The following is a 15,621-nucleotide window of genomic DNA, read 5'->3' on the forward strand; positions in this document are numbered from 1 at the left end:
GAATTTAAAATTCAAGAATAAGAATAATATTTGAGAATAACATAAAGGATTGATGATAAACATTGAACTAAGTTAAATATGATAGTGTAACTATGGTTATTAAAACAAGACAAATTCTAATAATGGTTCTTATAAAAGAAACTACAAAAAAATTTGAAAAGTTAATGTATTAGTTAGGTTTCCATTTATATAAAATAAACATAACCAATAGGACTGAAATAACAAATACGCATGTTCTAGCTTATAAGTGGAAGCTAAACGAGGGATACATATGGTCATAAAGTGGTGTGATGGACGTTAAGAAATAAGAAGGGGATTAAATAGGAGGAGCATGGGGGATAAAATTCTACTTACTGGGTACAATGTACACTATTCTGGTGACAGTTACACTGAAAGCCTTGACTTCAGCATTATACAATTCATCCATGTGACATAAAACACTTGTAGCCCCTAAATCTATTGAATTCTTAAAAAAAATCTTTCTCTTGAGCTTTAAACTCGATAGTCTGAAGATAATTCCCCTTGGATGTTCCTCAAATGTCTCAACTCAGCAAATCTGAAGCCAGTGCTCCTGTCTTTTTCCAGCCTCCCTGTCATCTATTCTCCAAGTCATATATGTCAGGAACCTGGAGGGCAGCCCAATTTCTTTCCTCAGCCTTACCAAAACAGCACTGGCTGCAGGCCAGACAGCTCTGAGTTCAAGCATCAACTCACCATTTACAAGCTCTGTGACACTGAGCAAGTGCTTTACCCATCTAATCTCATTTCCTCTATTGGTAAAATGGGGGTAATAATAGTGTCTACTGCATAGGGTTACTAGGATTGAATGAAATGATGCATATAAAGTGATGAACATATTGTTAGCATGGAGCAAGTGCTCAATATGTGTTATCCATGATTAATCATAATAATAAACCTCTAAATAACTTTTGGTGAAAAAAAGACTAGAAGGATACTTCCTTTAAATCAAGTTTTCTTAGTTTGGTGGTTTAGCAATTAGTTGAGAATCACTGCTTTAAATAATAACATGAAATAAAGAATCCCTCTCAAACAGCTTTCTATTTTATGAAAAAAACCTGAGAATAAAAATTATTACAACAATCATTAAATATTGTTATTAAAGTTTTGGTTAATGCATTCAGATAAGAAAAATCCATTAGATTTAACTATTAAAAATAATCCAAACTATCATTTTTTTGTGGGTTATATAATTATACATTTTGTCCTAGAAAACTAGACAATTATGTAAAAAACTATCAGTTGCCTTCAATGAATGCACAAATAAATAAGTTTTTAATATATGAACAGTAAAGATTTTTTTAAAAAAATATGCCTTTAATATGAATAAAACAGTGTGTTATTGGCACCCAAACTGAAAAGAATGCCTAGAAATAAATCCAGGCATGTTTATTTCTTAGAATTTGAATAAATTAGCATTTTGATTTATTTAAATATGTGCTGGAATAATTAGTAAATGCTTTAGAAAAATATAAAATTAGACTCTTACTTTATGTTTTAGTCTAAAATAAATTATATTTTAAAAATTCAAACATAAAAAATTAAAACCATAAAATTATTTGAAGAAAATTTAAGTCATTATTATATAATTTAAACTAGGGAAGACTTCTCTGACCATAATAAGCAAGGCAAAAATCATAACAGCAAGAAATAATAGATTTGACAACATTATAAAGATCAGTATTTCTGTATGTCAATTACAAAATGTAAAGCAAATGATAAACTAGTAAATATTTGCAACCTACAATCGTATAGTGAAGGACTAATATTTTTTATACATAAAGAACTCTTAGGACGAAAATGAAAACAATTTGAACACACTGGAAACAAAATCATTAAAGGGTTTGAATACATGAGCCACAAAAGAAGACATATATCTGACTAATAAACATGTAGAAAAGATGTTCTTTACCAGAATTGAAAATAAATGTTAATTGAAACTGTAATGAAATACCATTTTAAAAATTTAAATTGGCAAAGATGAAAAAGAATGAATTTCAAGTTGACAAAGGGGAAGATATATTCACATTCAGGTGGGAATTAATATTCTATATTATCCCAGTTTTGTATGTAAAATAAATTAATTAAAAATACCTATGCATGCATATTTGTGGGTTGGGAAATGTCTAGAAGGGCATGCAGTGCAGTACGAATACATTTTGGAGAAATGATAGCTAATTACTGCTTTGGTGTGTTTTTTTTTTTATGTACAGAATTTCTTCATAGAGTGGGTATTACCTTTGTAGTTATTTTAAATTATTTATTTCTTTATTCAACATGATTTTCACAAATGCTTATCCTGTGTCAAGCATTAAGCTATGATCCGGAGATACAATAACAAGTAAAAACTGACGTGGCCCCTGCCTTCATATGTTAATCAAATAAAGACTGAGTAAATACAAATTACAAATATGATAAATTCTGTGAGGGAGGGGTATATAGAATTCTGAAAACACATGAATACGGCAACTCGAGGAATTCAGGGAAGTTCAGAGGCGGCTTCCTTCAAGAGTGATTGCAGAGGTGAGAACTGAAAGAGGAATGGGTTTTGATTAAGCAAAGTGGGATATGTGTGGAAACAGCATTCCAGCCAGAACAAGCAGCATTCAGTTGTTCAGTATTTGCTCAGTGACACTATGTTCCAGGTTTAGTTGTAAGCATTAGGGATATACAGGCAAACTAGAAGAGATTGGTGTCCTCTGGGAGCTTAGATCTTCATGTGGAGAGATAGACAATAAACAAGCAAATACAGAAATAAAATGACATAGTTGTAGATTATAAGATATGCTAGCAATGAAATCAATAGGGTAGTATGATCAAAAATAGCTTGGGTGGAGACTGTGAAGGGTAAATTGAATGGACAGGGAAAATCTCTCCGGGGAATGGAAATTTGAGCGGAGATCTGATGGATGATAGGGAGCTGGCTGGCCTGTGTGTGGAGTGGTGCAGAGGTGGAATAGGTCATGATAGCTCAGGCTGAGTGAGCAAGGTGACATTGCAAGTGTTAAGTTACAAAGGGCCTTGTTCAGGTATGAGAGGTCAAAGGGGAAATCACTGAATGGTTTTATGCAGGAGAGCGATAGAATCCGATTTGTTTTAAAAAATCTCTGGCAGCTGGGAGGCCACTTGAGGCCAGAAATCACAGGAATCTGGAAAATGGAGGGGGCAGTGGGAATGGAGAGAAGAGTTGACCATACTGACTATTGCATGGTGAGGTGAGGGCAAAATGCTTCATGCTTTGATTGAGCAAACTGGTGAATGGTGGAACCATGCACTGAGATGGGCAGACTGGGAAGGGAACAGGTTTATCAGGGTGGAAGGTGGCAGGAACATGCTAAGTTGGAGATATCAAATGGAGATGTCAAGAAGACAATTAGATGCAGAACTTAGGGCTCACAAGGAGTCATCCTGGAAATGGTGATGTCCCTAATCAGGAAGACATCGGTAGAGGAGAAATATGGAGGCTGGGGATGAGATTGGGGCCACTCTTACCTTTTTAGAAGTTGATAGGGAAGGAGTCAGCATGAAAGGTGATTGAGAAGCAGAGGGTGGGCAGAGAGGTGATTCTGTGGTGGGTGGAAGAATGGAGAGCATGAGGCACAAATGAATACTATGGGGGATGACATGGAGAGTGGGGGCTGAGCATGACAGGGTTCCGAGGAGTAGTTACAGCTCAGGCCCATATTCATTGGTAATATTAAGAATTTTAGTTTTTACCCTAAGAGCATTGTGAAGCTGTTGTCAGTTTGTAAGGAGGTGGTGTGGGTGAGGGGTAGCACTTATAATCATGCTTGCATATCTAAAAAAAATAACTGTAGGCACAATGTGGACAACAGGAGAGGTCTCACGTGGATCCAGGGATGCCAATTAGAAGGTTGCAGCAAGAGACGGTGTAACTTACAGTTGGGAGCTGCAAGAACAATGGAGAGAAGCAGACAGATTTAAAGGCAGAAGATGAAATCTGTAAGACACGTTGGATACGAGGTGCTTTCTTGGTTTCTGGTTTGTGTAGATGGATGGCGGTGCCATTCACTAGAAGAGAACTAAGTTTGGGGCAATGATTATAAATTCAGATTTGATAATTTGAGTTTAAAGTGCCTTTCTGATACCAAAAGGATCCATGAAGGAGGCATTTCTAACAGGGATCAATAAGAAACTTTAATTATAACTAAAAGGTTAGCAAGTTGGAATTTGGCAGGAGCCATATGAATGGATTTTTCTTATAAGAATGTGTTAAAAAAACCTTATTCAGAGACTGAGCTACAGGCTATTTTCAAAGAAACTCAATTTTATTAATTAAAACTATCCATAGTCATTAACTAGCTACCACTTACTGAGTTCTTATCATGTAGGCTTGCTCTATGTCAGGCCTCTGCCAAGCATTTTACATACATTATCTCATTTAAATCTCTCAATGCTCTAAGTTAGGTATTATTATCTGCATTTTACGGATATGAAAACTGAGGCTGGAGAAGTTAAATAAATTTTCTGAGTTCATAAAGCTAGAAGTTCCTGAGGCTAAATTTTTACCCTGATTTGTCTGATTCCATTGCTTGTGTTATACATATTACAAATATTAAAAACAAAATTTCTTAATATCAGTCCTGAGGAGGAGTACTTTAATGAGTTTATATGAATGATGTATAATTAAAATACATAGTGTATTCACTTTATGGATATCCAATCTTTTTTTAAATATTAAAAAAAATTTTAAATAATTTAAGACTCACAAGAAGTTGCAGAAATGGTAGAGTTCACATATATCCTTCACTCAGTGTTCTCTGTGGACAACATCTTATACAACCATAAGACATTAGCAAATCTGGCAAGTTGATTTAGTATTAACTGAAACACAGATTTTATTCAAGCCATTTCTTTAAACATTGCTCTACAGCCTTCCTTTGGTTGGAAGTCAGTTTAACAAACCTTCCTATTATATTGTAATATGAGCATGTTTCATGTGGACCTTTTTGCAAATTTTTACCAATAGAATTAGAGATCTGAGTTTATTTATATATAATTGATCTATTTTATGAATAGTGGTAGTGTGAAAACCCATAGATAGGCTAACATTTTAACATGCCCCTCTCCTATATTTCCTGTCTTCTATTTTCTGTGTATATCTTACTTTTTTAAAAAAATGGGGCATATTATTTTGTCTTATTTTTTAAATTAATACATCATGAACATAATTCCTTATAATTCAATGGTCTGCTATGAGATACTCTTTTTTTTTATTTCGGCATATTATGGGGGTACAGATTTTAAGGTTTCAATAAATGCCCATTTCCTCCTCCCCCCACAAGTCTGAGTCACCAGCATGACCATCCCCCAGATGGTGCACATCTCACTCATTATATATGTATATACCCGCCCCCCTCCCCCCTCCCACCTGCTCAATACCCTATTACTGTAGTACCTATGTGACCACTTAGGTGCTGTTCAGTTAATACCAATTTGCTGGTGAGTATATGTGGTGTTTGTTTTTCCATTCTTGGGAAACTTTACTTAAAAGTATGGGTTCCTGCTCTAACCAGGAAAATATAAGATGTGCTATGTCACCATTGTTTCTTAGAACTGAATAGTACTCCATGGTATACATATACCACATTTTATTAATTCATTCTTGGATTGATGGGCACTTGGGCTGTTTCCACAGCCTTGCAATTATGAATTGTGCTGCTATAAACATTCAAGTGCAGGTGTCTTTTTTGTAGAGTGTCATTGGATCATTTGGGTAGATGCCCAGCAATGGGATTGCTGGATCAAATGGTAGATTCACTTGTATCGCTTTAAGGTATCTCCATATTGCTTTCCACAGAGGTTGAACTAGTTTGCAGTCCCACCAGCAGTGTAGGAGTGTTCCTCTCTCTCCGCAACCACGCCAGCATTTATTGTTCGGAGACTTTTTGATAAAGGCCATTCTCACTGGAGTTAAGTAATATCTCATTATAGTTTTGATTTGCATTTCCCTGATGATTAGAGATGTTGAGCATTTTTTCATATGTTTGTTGGCCATTCTTCTGTCTTCTTTAGAAAAGTTTCTGTTCAAGTCCTTTGCCCACTTTTTAATAGGGTTATTTGATTTTTTCTTCCTGATTTTCGTGAGTTCTAAGTATATTCTAGTTATCAGTAGCTTATCGGATGCATAGGATGCAAAAATTTTCTCCCATTCTGTAGGTTGTCTGTTTACTTTCATGACTATTTCTTTGGCTGTGCAGAAGCTTTGTAGTTTGATCATGTCCCATTTATTTATTTTTGTTGCTGCTGTGATTGCCTTTGGGGACTTCTTCATAAACTCTTTGCCCAGGCCCATGTCTAGGAGAGTGTTTCCAACTTTTTCCTCTAGAATTCTAATAGTTTCATACCTTAGGTTTAAGTCTGTTATCCAGCGTGAGTTGATTTTTGTGAGAGGTGAAAGGTGTGGGTCCTGTTTTAGCCTTCTACAGGTGGCTATCCAGTTTTCCCAGCACCATTTATTGAAAAGGGATTCTTTTTCCCAGCGTATGTTTTTATCTGCTTTGTCAAAGATTAGATGGCTATATGAGGATGGTTTTATATCAGGATTCTCACATCTGTTCCACTGGTCCATATTCCTATTTTTGTGCCAATACCATATTGATTTAATTACTACAGCTTTGTAGTATAGTTTGATATCTGGCATATTAATGCCTCCCATTTTGTTTTTGTTGCCTAGAATTGCTTTTGATATTCGGGGTCTTCTTTGGTTCCATACGAAGCGTAAAATTATTTTTTCTATATGTGTGAAGAATGCTGATGGGATTTTAATAGGTATTGCATTGAATCTGTAGATCAGTTGGGGTAGTATAGACATTTTGATGATGTTGAGTCTGCCGATCCATGAGCATGGTATGGATTTCCATCTGTTTACATCCTCTGCTATTTCCTTCCTCAGTGTTTCATAGTTCTCCCTGTAGAGGTCTTTTACCTCCTTGGTTAAGTATATTCCTAGGTACTTTAATTTCTTTGTTGCTATTGTGAAGGGAATTGAGTCTTTGATTTGGTTCTCAATTAGATTGTTGTTGGCGTATATGAATGCCTCTGATTTCTGTGTATTGATTTTGTATCCTGAGACTTTACTAAATTCATTGATCAGTTCCAGGAGTTTCTTGGTTGAATCCTTGGGATTTTCTAGATACAATATCATATCATCAGCAAACAGTGAAAGTTTGATCTCTTCTGCCCCTATTTGGATACCTTTGATTCCATTTTCCTGTCTGATTGCTGTAGCCAAGACTTCCAGCACTATGTTGAACAGAAGTGGAGATAGTGGGCAGCCTTGTCTGGTTCCAGTTCTAAGTGGGAATGATTTCAATCTTTCTCCATTCAGTATGATGTTGGCTATGGGTCTGTCATATATGGCTTGTATCATTTTTAGGTATGTCCCTTCTATGCCTATTTTCTTAAGTGTTCGTATCATGAAAGGGTGTTGAATTTTGTCAAAAGCTTTCTCTGCATCTATTGAAAGAATCATGTGGTCTTTGTTTTTGTTTCTGTTTATGTGGTGAATTGCACTTATAGATTTACGTATGTTGAACCATCCCTGCATCCCTGGGATGAAGCCCACTTGGTCGTGGTGGATTATTTTTTTGATAAGTGTCTGGATTCGGTTAGCTAAGATTTTGTTGAAAATTTTTGCATCTATATTCATTAGGGATATTGGTCTGTAGTTTTCTTTTTTTGTTGCATCCTTTCCTGGTTTTGGTATCAGAGTAATATTCGCTTCATAAAAGGTGTCGGGGAGGTTTCCGTTCTTCTCGATGTTGTGGAATAGTTTCTGCAAGATAGGTACTAGTTCTTCTTTGTAAGTGTGGTAAAATTCGGGTGTGAAGCCATCTGGACCGGGACTTTTCTTTTTAGGGAGATTTTTAATTGCTGTTTCTATTTCAGCTGTTGAGATTGGTCTGTTCAGGGAATCTATTTCTTCCTGGTTGAGCCTAGGGAGGCTGTGTGTTTCTAGAAATTTGTCCATTTCCTCCACATTTTCTAGTTTGTGTGCATAAAGTTTTTTGTAGTATTCATAAATTATATCTTGTATCTCTTTGGGATCAATTGTGATATCTCCTTTTTTGTTCCTGATGGAACTTATTAGAGATTTCTCTTTTCTGCTTTTTGTTAGCTTAGCCAGTGGTGTGTCAATTTTGTTTATTTTTTCAAAGAACCAACTTTTTGTTGTATTAATCTCCTGAATAGCTTCCCTGTTTTCAATTTCATTTAGTTCTGATTTGATCTTGTTGATTTCACTTCTTCTGCTGGGTTTGGGGTTGGTCTGTTCTTCTTTCTCCAGCTCTTTGAGTCGTTTCGTTAGATTGTCTATTTGTGATCTTTTTGTCTTTTGGTTATAGGCATTTATAGAGATAAACATTCCTCTCAGAACTGCTTTAGCTGTGTCCCAGAAGAGTTGATAACTTGTCTCTCCATTGTAATTTTCTTCATGGAATTTTTTTATTTTTATCCTGATTTCTTCATTTATGAAGTAATCATTTAGTAGTAGGTTGTTTAATTTCCACGTTTTTGTGTAGAAATGTGAGTTTCTGTTAGGGTTTTTTTCTAGTTTTATTCCACTGTGCTCTGAGAAGGTACAAGGTATGATTTCTATTTTTTTAAATTTCTTGAGATTTACTTTGTGCCCTAGGATATGGTCAATCTTAGAGAATGTCCCATGAGCTGCTGAGAAGAACGTATATTCAGTGGATTTGGGGTAGAATGTCCTGTAGATATCAGTCAGACCCAATTGTTCCAGGGTTTTGTTTAAGTCCATTATTTCTTTATTAATTTTCTGTTTGGAAGATCTGTCTTGTGCCGTCAGTGGGGTGTTGAAATCTCCGGTGATTATGGAGTTGCTATTAATCCATTTGCTTAGATCCAGTAAAGTTTGCTTTATGAAACTGGGTGCATATAAGTTGGGTGCATATATACTTAAAATTGTTATCTCTTCTTGTTGAAGTGTGCCCTTCACCATTATATAATGACCCCCTTTGTCTTTCACTACTTTTGTTGGTTTAAAAAGTAAATCGTCTGAAATTAGAATTGCCACGTCAGCCTTCTTTTGGCTTCCACTTGCCTGGAATACTGATCTCCACCCTTTTACTTTTAGTCTATATGCATCCTTGCAGGTTAGATGTGTTTCCTGAAGACAGCATATACTTGGCCTGTATTTTCTTATCCATTCAGCCAGCCTATGTCTCTTGAGTGGAGAGTTTAAGGCATTCACATTTATTGAGAGAACTGATAGGTAAGGTAGATTACTGTTCATTCTGTTGGGTTGGATGTTGTTGCTTTGATTTCTGTCTTGAGCCATTGTACTATCTGGCCTTTAATCTTTGGGTTTTGGTTGTTTTTATATTCGTGAGTTTTTATTATGGTGTACCGTGCGTAACACTGTTTTGAGTACTTCTTGTAGAGCTGGTCTTGTCTTGGTGAATTCTCTGAGACTTTGCTTGTCTGAGAATGTCTTTATTTCTCCTTCATATCATATATGAAGCTTAGTTTTGCAGGCTATAACATTCTAGGCTGGGCATTGTTTTGTTTCAGAAGAGTGAGAGTGGGGCCCCAGTCTCTCCTTGCTTGTAAAATCTCATTAGAGAAGTCTGGTGTTATTCAAATTGGCTTTCCCTTGTATGTCACTTGCTTCTTTTGTCTTGCAGCTCTTAGATGGGCCTCTTTAGTTGATATTTTGGTCAGTCTGATGACTGCATGTCGTGACGTCTTCCTGTTTGCGTTGAATCTCCCAGGGGTCCTCTGAGCTTCTTGAACTTGTATATCGAGATTTTGAGCAAGGCCTGGGAAATTTTCCTCTATTATATATTCAAATACCTTGTCCAACCCTTGAGTGTTGTCTTCTTCCCCTTCTGGTAACCCTATGACCCTCACATTAGGTTTCTTCACATAATCCCACATCTCTTGTAGCCTTTGCTCTTTTCTCTTGTTTCTCTGCTCTATCTCTGTGTCAGTTTTATTTAGTTGGAGGATGTTATCTTCAATCTCTGAGATTCTTTCTTCTGTTTGATCTACCCTGTTCTTGAGACTTTCCACTGTATTGTGTAGTTCCCTGAATTGATTCTTCATTTCCAGGATTTCAGTTAAACTTTTCTTCATTGTATCTATTTCTTTAGTGAACTTTTGTTCTAGGTCCTGGAGGCTTTTTGTGGTTTCTTTGTGTTGGTTATTGAGTTGTTGTTGCAGCTCGGTGAGTGTTCTTATGATCCACATAGGAAATTCCTCTTCTGTCATTTTGGTTGCCTGATTTGGGTTGGTGTCCGTTTCTAGCGGGCTCGTGCTCCTCTTTGGGGGTGTGTTTTCCATTTGGTTCTTCATATTTCCTGAGTTCCTTTGCTGATTTCTTACCATGTCAATCAGTTGTTGTTTCTTTCCTTTAGGTTTTTGTTTGGGTATTCACACACCTTGTTTAGTTTCTGAGCCGTTAGGTGGTGTCTGTGGGTGAGATTCGACCACTCCCTGTATAATGAGTCAGTGGGTGCCGTGAAAAGGCTGTGCAGGATGCTGTCCCCATCAGTAGGTGGTGCTGGCTTGGAGGAACAGGCTATGCTGTTGATTTTGTGTCCTGTTATCAGCTCTTGTTCTGGGCGGAGCTGGGTTGGGTATGCCTGCCCTCAGGCAGTTAGCAGGGGTCAAAGTTCTGTTCTCTGCTTCCAGGAAAAGCTGTCAGGGTGGGGTTAGAATGGTCCCCCTCATCCAGAAAGTCTGCATGTGGGGATGGGGCTGTCTGAGACCTGCAGTCTGGAGCAGGCCTAGCTTCTTTCCACCCTCCCCAACTCTGCAGCTACTCCTGGGCCTCTGCCAGCAGGCCAGACCACATGCCACCGGGCCTCCCCGGACTGTGGTGCCAGCTGGGGGGTTCCCTGCGCAGGAACGCCACCTGGGCTGGGGGCACAGCCTCCTTTTGGGAGGAGGGTTGCCCTCTAGAAGGCTGATCTGCCTCTGAAAGCACACACACCTCAGTAGGCTGTTCACGTATCTCCCTTCTGTGCCCCGGGCAATGCTAGACCTCGGTGCATGGGAACTGGTCTGCAGGTCCAACCTCTGGGTCCCAGAGTTCAAACTGTATCCCCACCAGGGAGAGGATTTCTGGTCCCAATTCACCCACAGGGAGTCCAAGCTGGGTCTATGTCTCTCAGCCTCTGAGTCTGCACTGTTCTCCTGGGAACACGGTGCCAGCAGCACCTGGGGGGGCTGGTGGGTAGGGAGCTGACAGTCTGAGTTCCCCTTAGTCAGCTGTAGGGTCCCAACAGAGAAGGTCCCGTTCCCTGGAAGTGCTTCCAGCTGGTGGCTGTATTGTCTCTTTGGGCAGCCGTGGACAGTTTCGGCAGAGGGGAGGAGGAGGCAATATGGCGCCTGCCGCGCGGCTCGGTCTGTGTACACGGAGGTGCCAGGAGGGAGTTGGGAGTCTGGTGCCGCGTCCGCTACAGGCTCACCGCTAGCTGGCAGTGGCTGTCTCTGGGCTGGTGTCTGCAGGTCTCTACACCTGCTGGTGAGCCCACCAGCATTCCCAAATGCAGGGGAGGGGAAACGGCAAATCCACCTACCCTTGCTGCTGGTCTCTGGGCTGCTCCGGCGGTCTCAGCTTCCAGTTCTCCTCCGCAACCTCCTCCCGTGGAGTCTCCCGGGGTCTCAGGTACCCCTCCTTCCGGCCCTCATCTGCTGTATGCTCGTCTTCTTGCTTCTTTTTTTCTAATTTCTGCTAGAATCTGTCTTTTCTGCAGAGACACTCTGTCTGGCGGTGTTTCTCGTCCGCCATCTTGATCCACCCTCCCCCCCCCCAGATACTCTTAAAATGTCTGTAGAGTATTCCATTGCATGGGACATAGACTTTTTATAATTTCATAATTATGGAATGTGGGAAGACTGATTTTCTATTACCATTTAGCAGGTGAGAACTAAGAATCAAACAGGCAAGGTGAAGTTATTTAGTAGAAAGAACTCTGGACTTGATAAACCACCTTCCTTGGTTCTAATTCGATCTCTTGTTCCATTTGTTTATCTAATCTTGAGTTTTGTGTTATTTAATCTCTTTGGAACTTAGTTTCCCTGTCTTTAAAAGCTAGCAGTTGCATTAACATTCTGTAACTACATTTCCTGGGAAGGCATAGAAAATCAGGAGAGAGCTAAGACTCTAAATTCTTTCCTTAAAATTGCATCAATTGATAGTAGGCTTTTTTCCATCCATAATTCTTTCTCTCCTTCTCTCCAACTTTATGTGTACAGATTTGAATTAATTATAGTCTTTGGTTCATCAGAGACTCATACCATTGGCCCACAAATGATTGATCAGCTTTAATTTATTTACTTATTTTTTGGGGGAGGTTAGAATCATATACCAAATATCTGTGAATCCTCCACCCATATAGTAGACTCTTTAATTATGTCTGCTAGACAAAATTTAGGTTTTTTTTTTTTAATACAAATTGTTTTATTTACCATTATATCTCTAGCACCTAATATAGTGTCTGGGACATATCATTTGTTCAGTCAATATATGTTGCATAATTGAATGGCCTCACATGGACATTGTTGCCTTGATGAATATTTAGTGGTAGAGCTTGCTAAAATTTTGGCATTAGCTAAAGAGGCAGGTTATTTAAATAAACATATGGTGTTGAAGTTGGTAATGACTGAATGGAGAGTAAAACAGTCACATTCACTGGGAAAAGCTAGGCGGCAGTGACACACTGAACAGAAATTTTATTAAATGTGAGTTTAAAAAAAAATCCAAATGAACAAATCCCTCATTGTTTCAGAATGTGATGAAAGCACAATGCTTGGAACTTAACACACTCAAGGAATACACACTCTTTAGTCCCCACCATAAGACTGAGAGGTTGGGAGAGAAGATATAAATATTGTACTTTTCAGATGAAGATATGAAGTGAGAAGAGTTAAGTGACTTCTCAGGGTCACGCAGCTAATAAGTGACACCTCTGGATTTCATATTTGTATCTGTCTGACCATGAAAGTTAGAGCCTTAATGCATGATAATAAATTGTCCAAAAATGGCATGATAGGTCTTCAGAAAATTAGAGATAAGATCTCTTCTGACATCCCTTTATTATTCAAACTGTTTCCCAATCCAGGAGGTAGGCTGCTATTACAGAAAAACCACGTGTAGATACATATATTAAACTCTAGAACTTTTACCATTTCTTGTTCCTTTGCCTTGTATTTCATGGCCATGGAATATCTTTGCTTTCCCTGTAAGGTATACATTTGCCAGCCAGAAAATTGACTCTATGAGCATTAAACTTTTCATGAAAGCCCCTTTTCAGTGCCATGTCTTGACATTTCTACTTCAATCTCCCTGGTGGGATTTGTTGGTCTCAATGGATTTCCTTTTCTCTCTGTAGACAGAGTAAGTGATCCGTGTTGCACTCTCAGTATATCTGATACCATTTTTATGCTGTTACAGAATTATAGTAGAGGATGCAGTGGACTGGCGACCCCATGACAAAATTGTCCTTGCCTCTTCTTCTTATGAGCCTCACGAGGCAGAGGTCCTCACTGTGAAAGAAGCCAAAGGCCACCATGTTAGGATTCATGAACGGCTCAAGCACCGGCACATTGGTGAGGCTTCGGTTTGCTGGTTAAGGAAAGTGAATGAGCTGGGAAGAACCTGTTCAGCAACCTGCCTTAGTGACCTTGGATATGACTGCCATTCAAAGGGGAAGCATAACACCCTACTACTGCTCTAGGCTTATCCTAGATGGCTTTGTCTCTAGTCCTTCATCACTTTTATTGCCTACTTTTTAAGGAATGCCTATATGTAAAATACTTTTTATTTTTTTGCTTTTTATTTATAATGGCAAGTCTAAGAACAGAAGGATTGAGAATCTTATTCAAGGTCACCGACAGTTTTGTGGCTAAGCCAGAATAAACCCATGGACACTGAGTCTTCAGTTCATTTCCTGGCACAATGAATTACACAATCCCTTAGAATATGGTAGTTATTGTAAATAATGACTTTGTTTTTTATACTTAGAAAAGTATCCTTCCTGACATGAAGTACATTTTATGTGTTTACTACTATTACTGTTACTGGAAAAAAAGAGAAAAAAGCCAATACCACTTTTTAAAAAGGTACTGAATATTTTTGTACACTTACTTATACCAGTTAAAATGCACTACACATACATAATGAATAACAATAATCTTCCTGGTTTGGTCGAATAAATAAATCAAACCCAGGAGATGTAGCTAATCAGTGACAAACCATGGAAATAAAGGGTATGGACAATGTATTTTTGTCTCTGACATGTGAGAGGGAAGTACATGCTTTCACTAGGATTGTCTAAAGCTGTGTCTACATCATAGTTCTAAGGATGATTTCTTTTTTATAAAGTGACAGAGAAAAGAGACGTTTTCAGCAAGCCTTGCCAATAAGATCCAAGGTGAAATGCAAATGGCGGGCAGTGAAACAAACTAGCTTCCGGTTGCCACCGCCCTGGAAGCTGCTCAGACACGGGTGAGCTGAAGACCCACAGTGAGAGGCTGCTACTGCTGCTGCCACGTGGCACTGCTTCTCTTTTCTCTTTTCCTCTTATATGTTGCTGCTTTTGCTATGCCGCTTCCCCAGTTGATCTGGGATTTTTCACTGCCATGAAAGAGGTCCATGGACAATGAACAACCAAACACTGAAGTCTCACGCTGACATATTTAAGGAAGGTTGGGGACCCCACTAATTGGACAGGCCTGCCCCGACTACCCTGCACACAGTGGCCTGTCCCAGTACCCACAGTTATTGAGAAGAAATGAATTCTTGCTCAAATACTCTCACTCTCATCCCAAAGAGAGAAAAGTGAACAGGTTTTTCATTTCTCGGCTGACCTTTGCGGAGAATGCCCGAGGAAAGGCAGACCTTAATGTAGGTAGGACCTGCAAGGGGAAAGGAGTGTTTTCATTTGTCAGGTTTGCTGGGTCCCCAGCTGGCAATTTCTGAAATAGATCTTCAAAGTTGTTTTTTTTTTTTTTTTTTGCCTCCCAACTGCTGTTGTCCCAGGAAGTGTCCATATCACGGAGGATGGCCGACGCATTCGTTTGGCTGCTGAGGTTGGACTGTTGACCCGCAATATACAAATTCGGCCTGACACTTCATGTGGGGGGAGACTACTTGTGGGTTCCTTCAGGAAGTCCAACCAAGAAGAATTTTCAGGTAAATGAAATTGTAAGTGACTAAGCATTACCAATCGGTACCTATTCAATCTGGGGCACTCAGAAATTCCAACTGTGAGAATTTTTTCATTTATAAACCAAAATGTTCAAATTAGATGGTTCCTTTGTGCACCAAGAAGCTATGAATTTTCAGTCCTAATCTGTGCTTAATTATCACTGTGACGTTAAAATAATATACTAGTGATCGGCACATATGCACATTTTTACCTCAAAGAAAACAACTTCAGCAGATGTGAAATTTCCTCTGGTTTGAAATTATAGATGATTTAACGACCACTTGAATTTTATCTCTTTCCTGAATTTCTATTACTCTTTCCCAGTAGCATGCTATATCTGATGGCAGGCATTAGTTCATGCTATAAATTAATAGCGTAAATTTAAATAAAAATGACTTCCATA

General features: G+C 38.6%; 1 protein-coding gene across 1 annotated transcript in view; it reads left to right on the top strand.

Moving 5' to 3' along the window:
- The window catches only part of PKHD1 (PKHD1 ciliary IPT domain containing fibrocystin/polyductin), a 424,797-nt gene that overhangs the window by 289,169 nt on the left and 120,007 nt on the right, over nucleotides 1-15,621 (top strand). The window contains exons 56-57 of the mRNA XM_076003302.1: nucleotides 13,463-13,617; nucleotides 15,050-15,202. Coding sequence (XP_075859417.1) covers nucleotides 13,463-13,617; nucleotides 15,050-15,202 — 308 coding nt within the window. The remainder of the gene's footprint in view (nucleotides 1-13,462; nucleotides 13,618-15,049; nucleotides 15,203-15,621) is intronic.

The sequence above is a fragment of the Microcebus murinus genome, chromosome 5 (genome assembly GCF_040939455.1).
Source record: "Microcebus murinus isolate Inina chromosome 5, M.murinus_Inina_mat1.0, whole genome shotgun sequence".
In the NCBI taxonomy this organism is placed as follows: Eukaryota; Metazoa; Chordata; class Mammalia; order Primates; family Cheirogaleidae; genus Microcebus; species Microcebus murinus.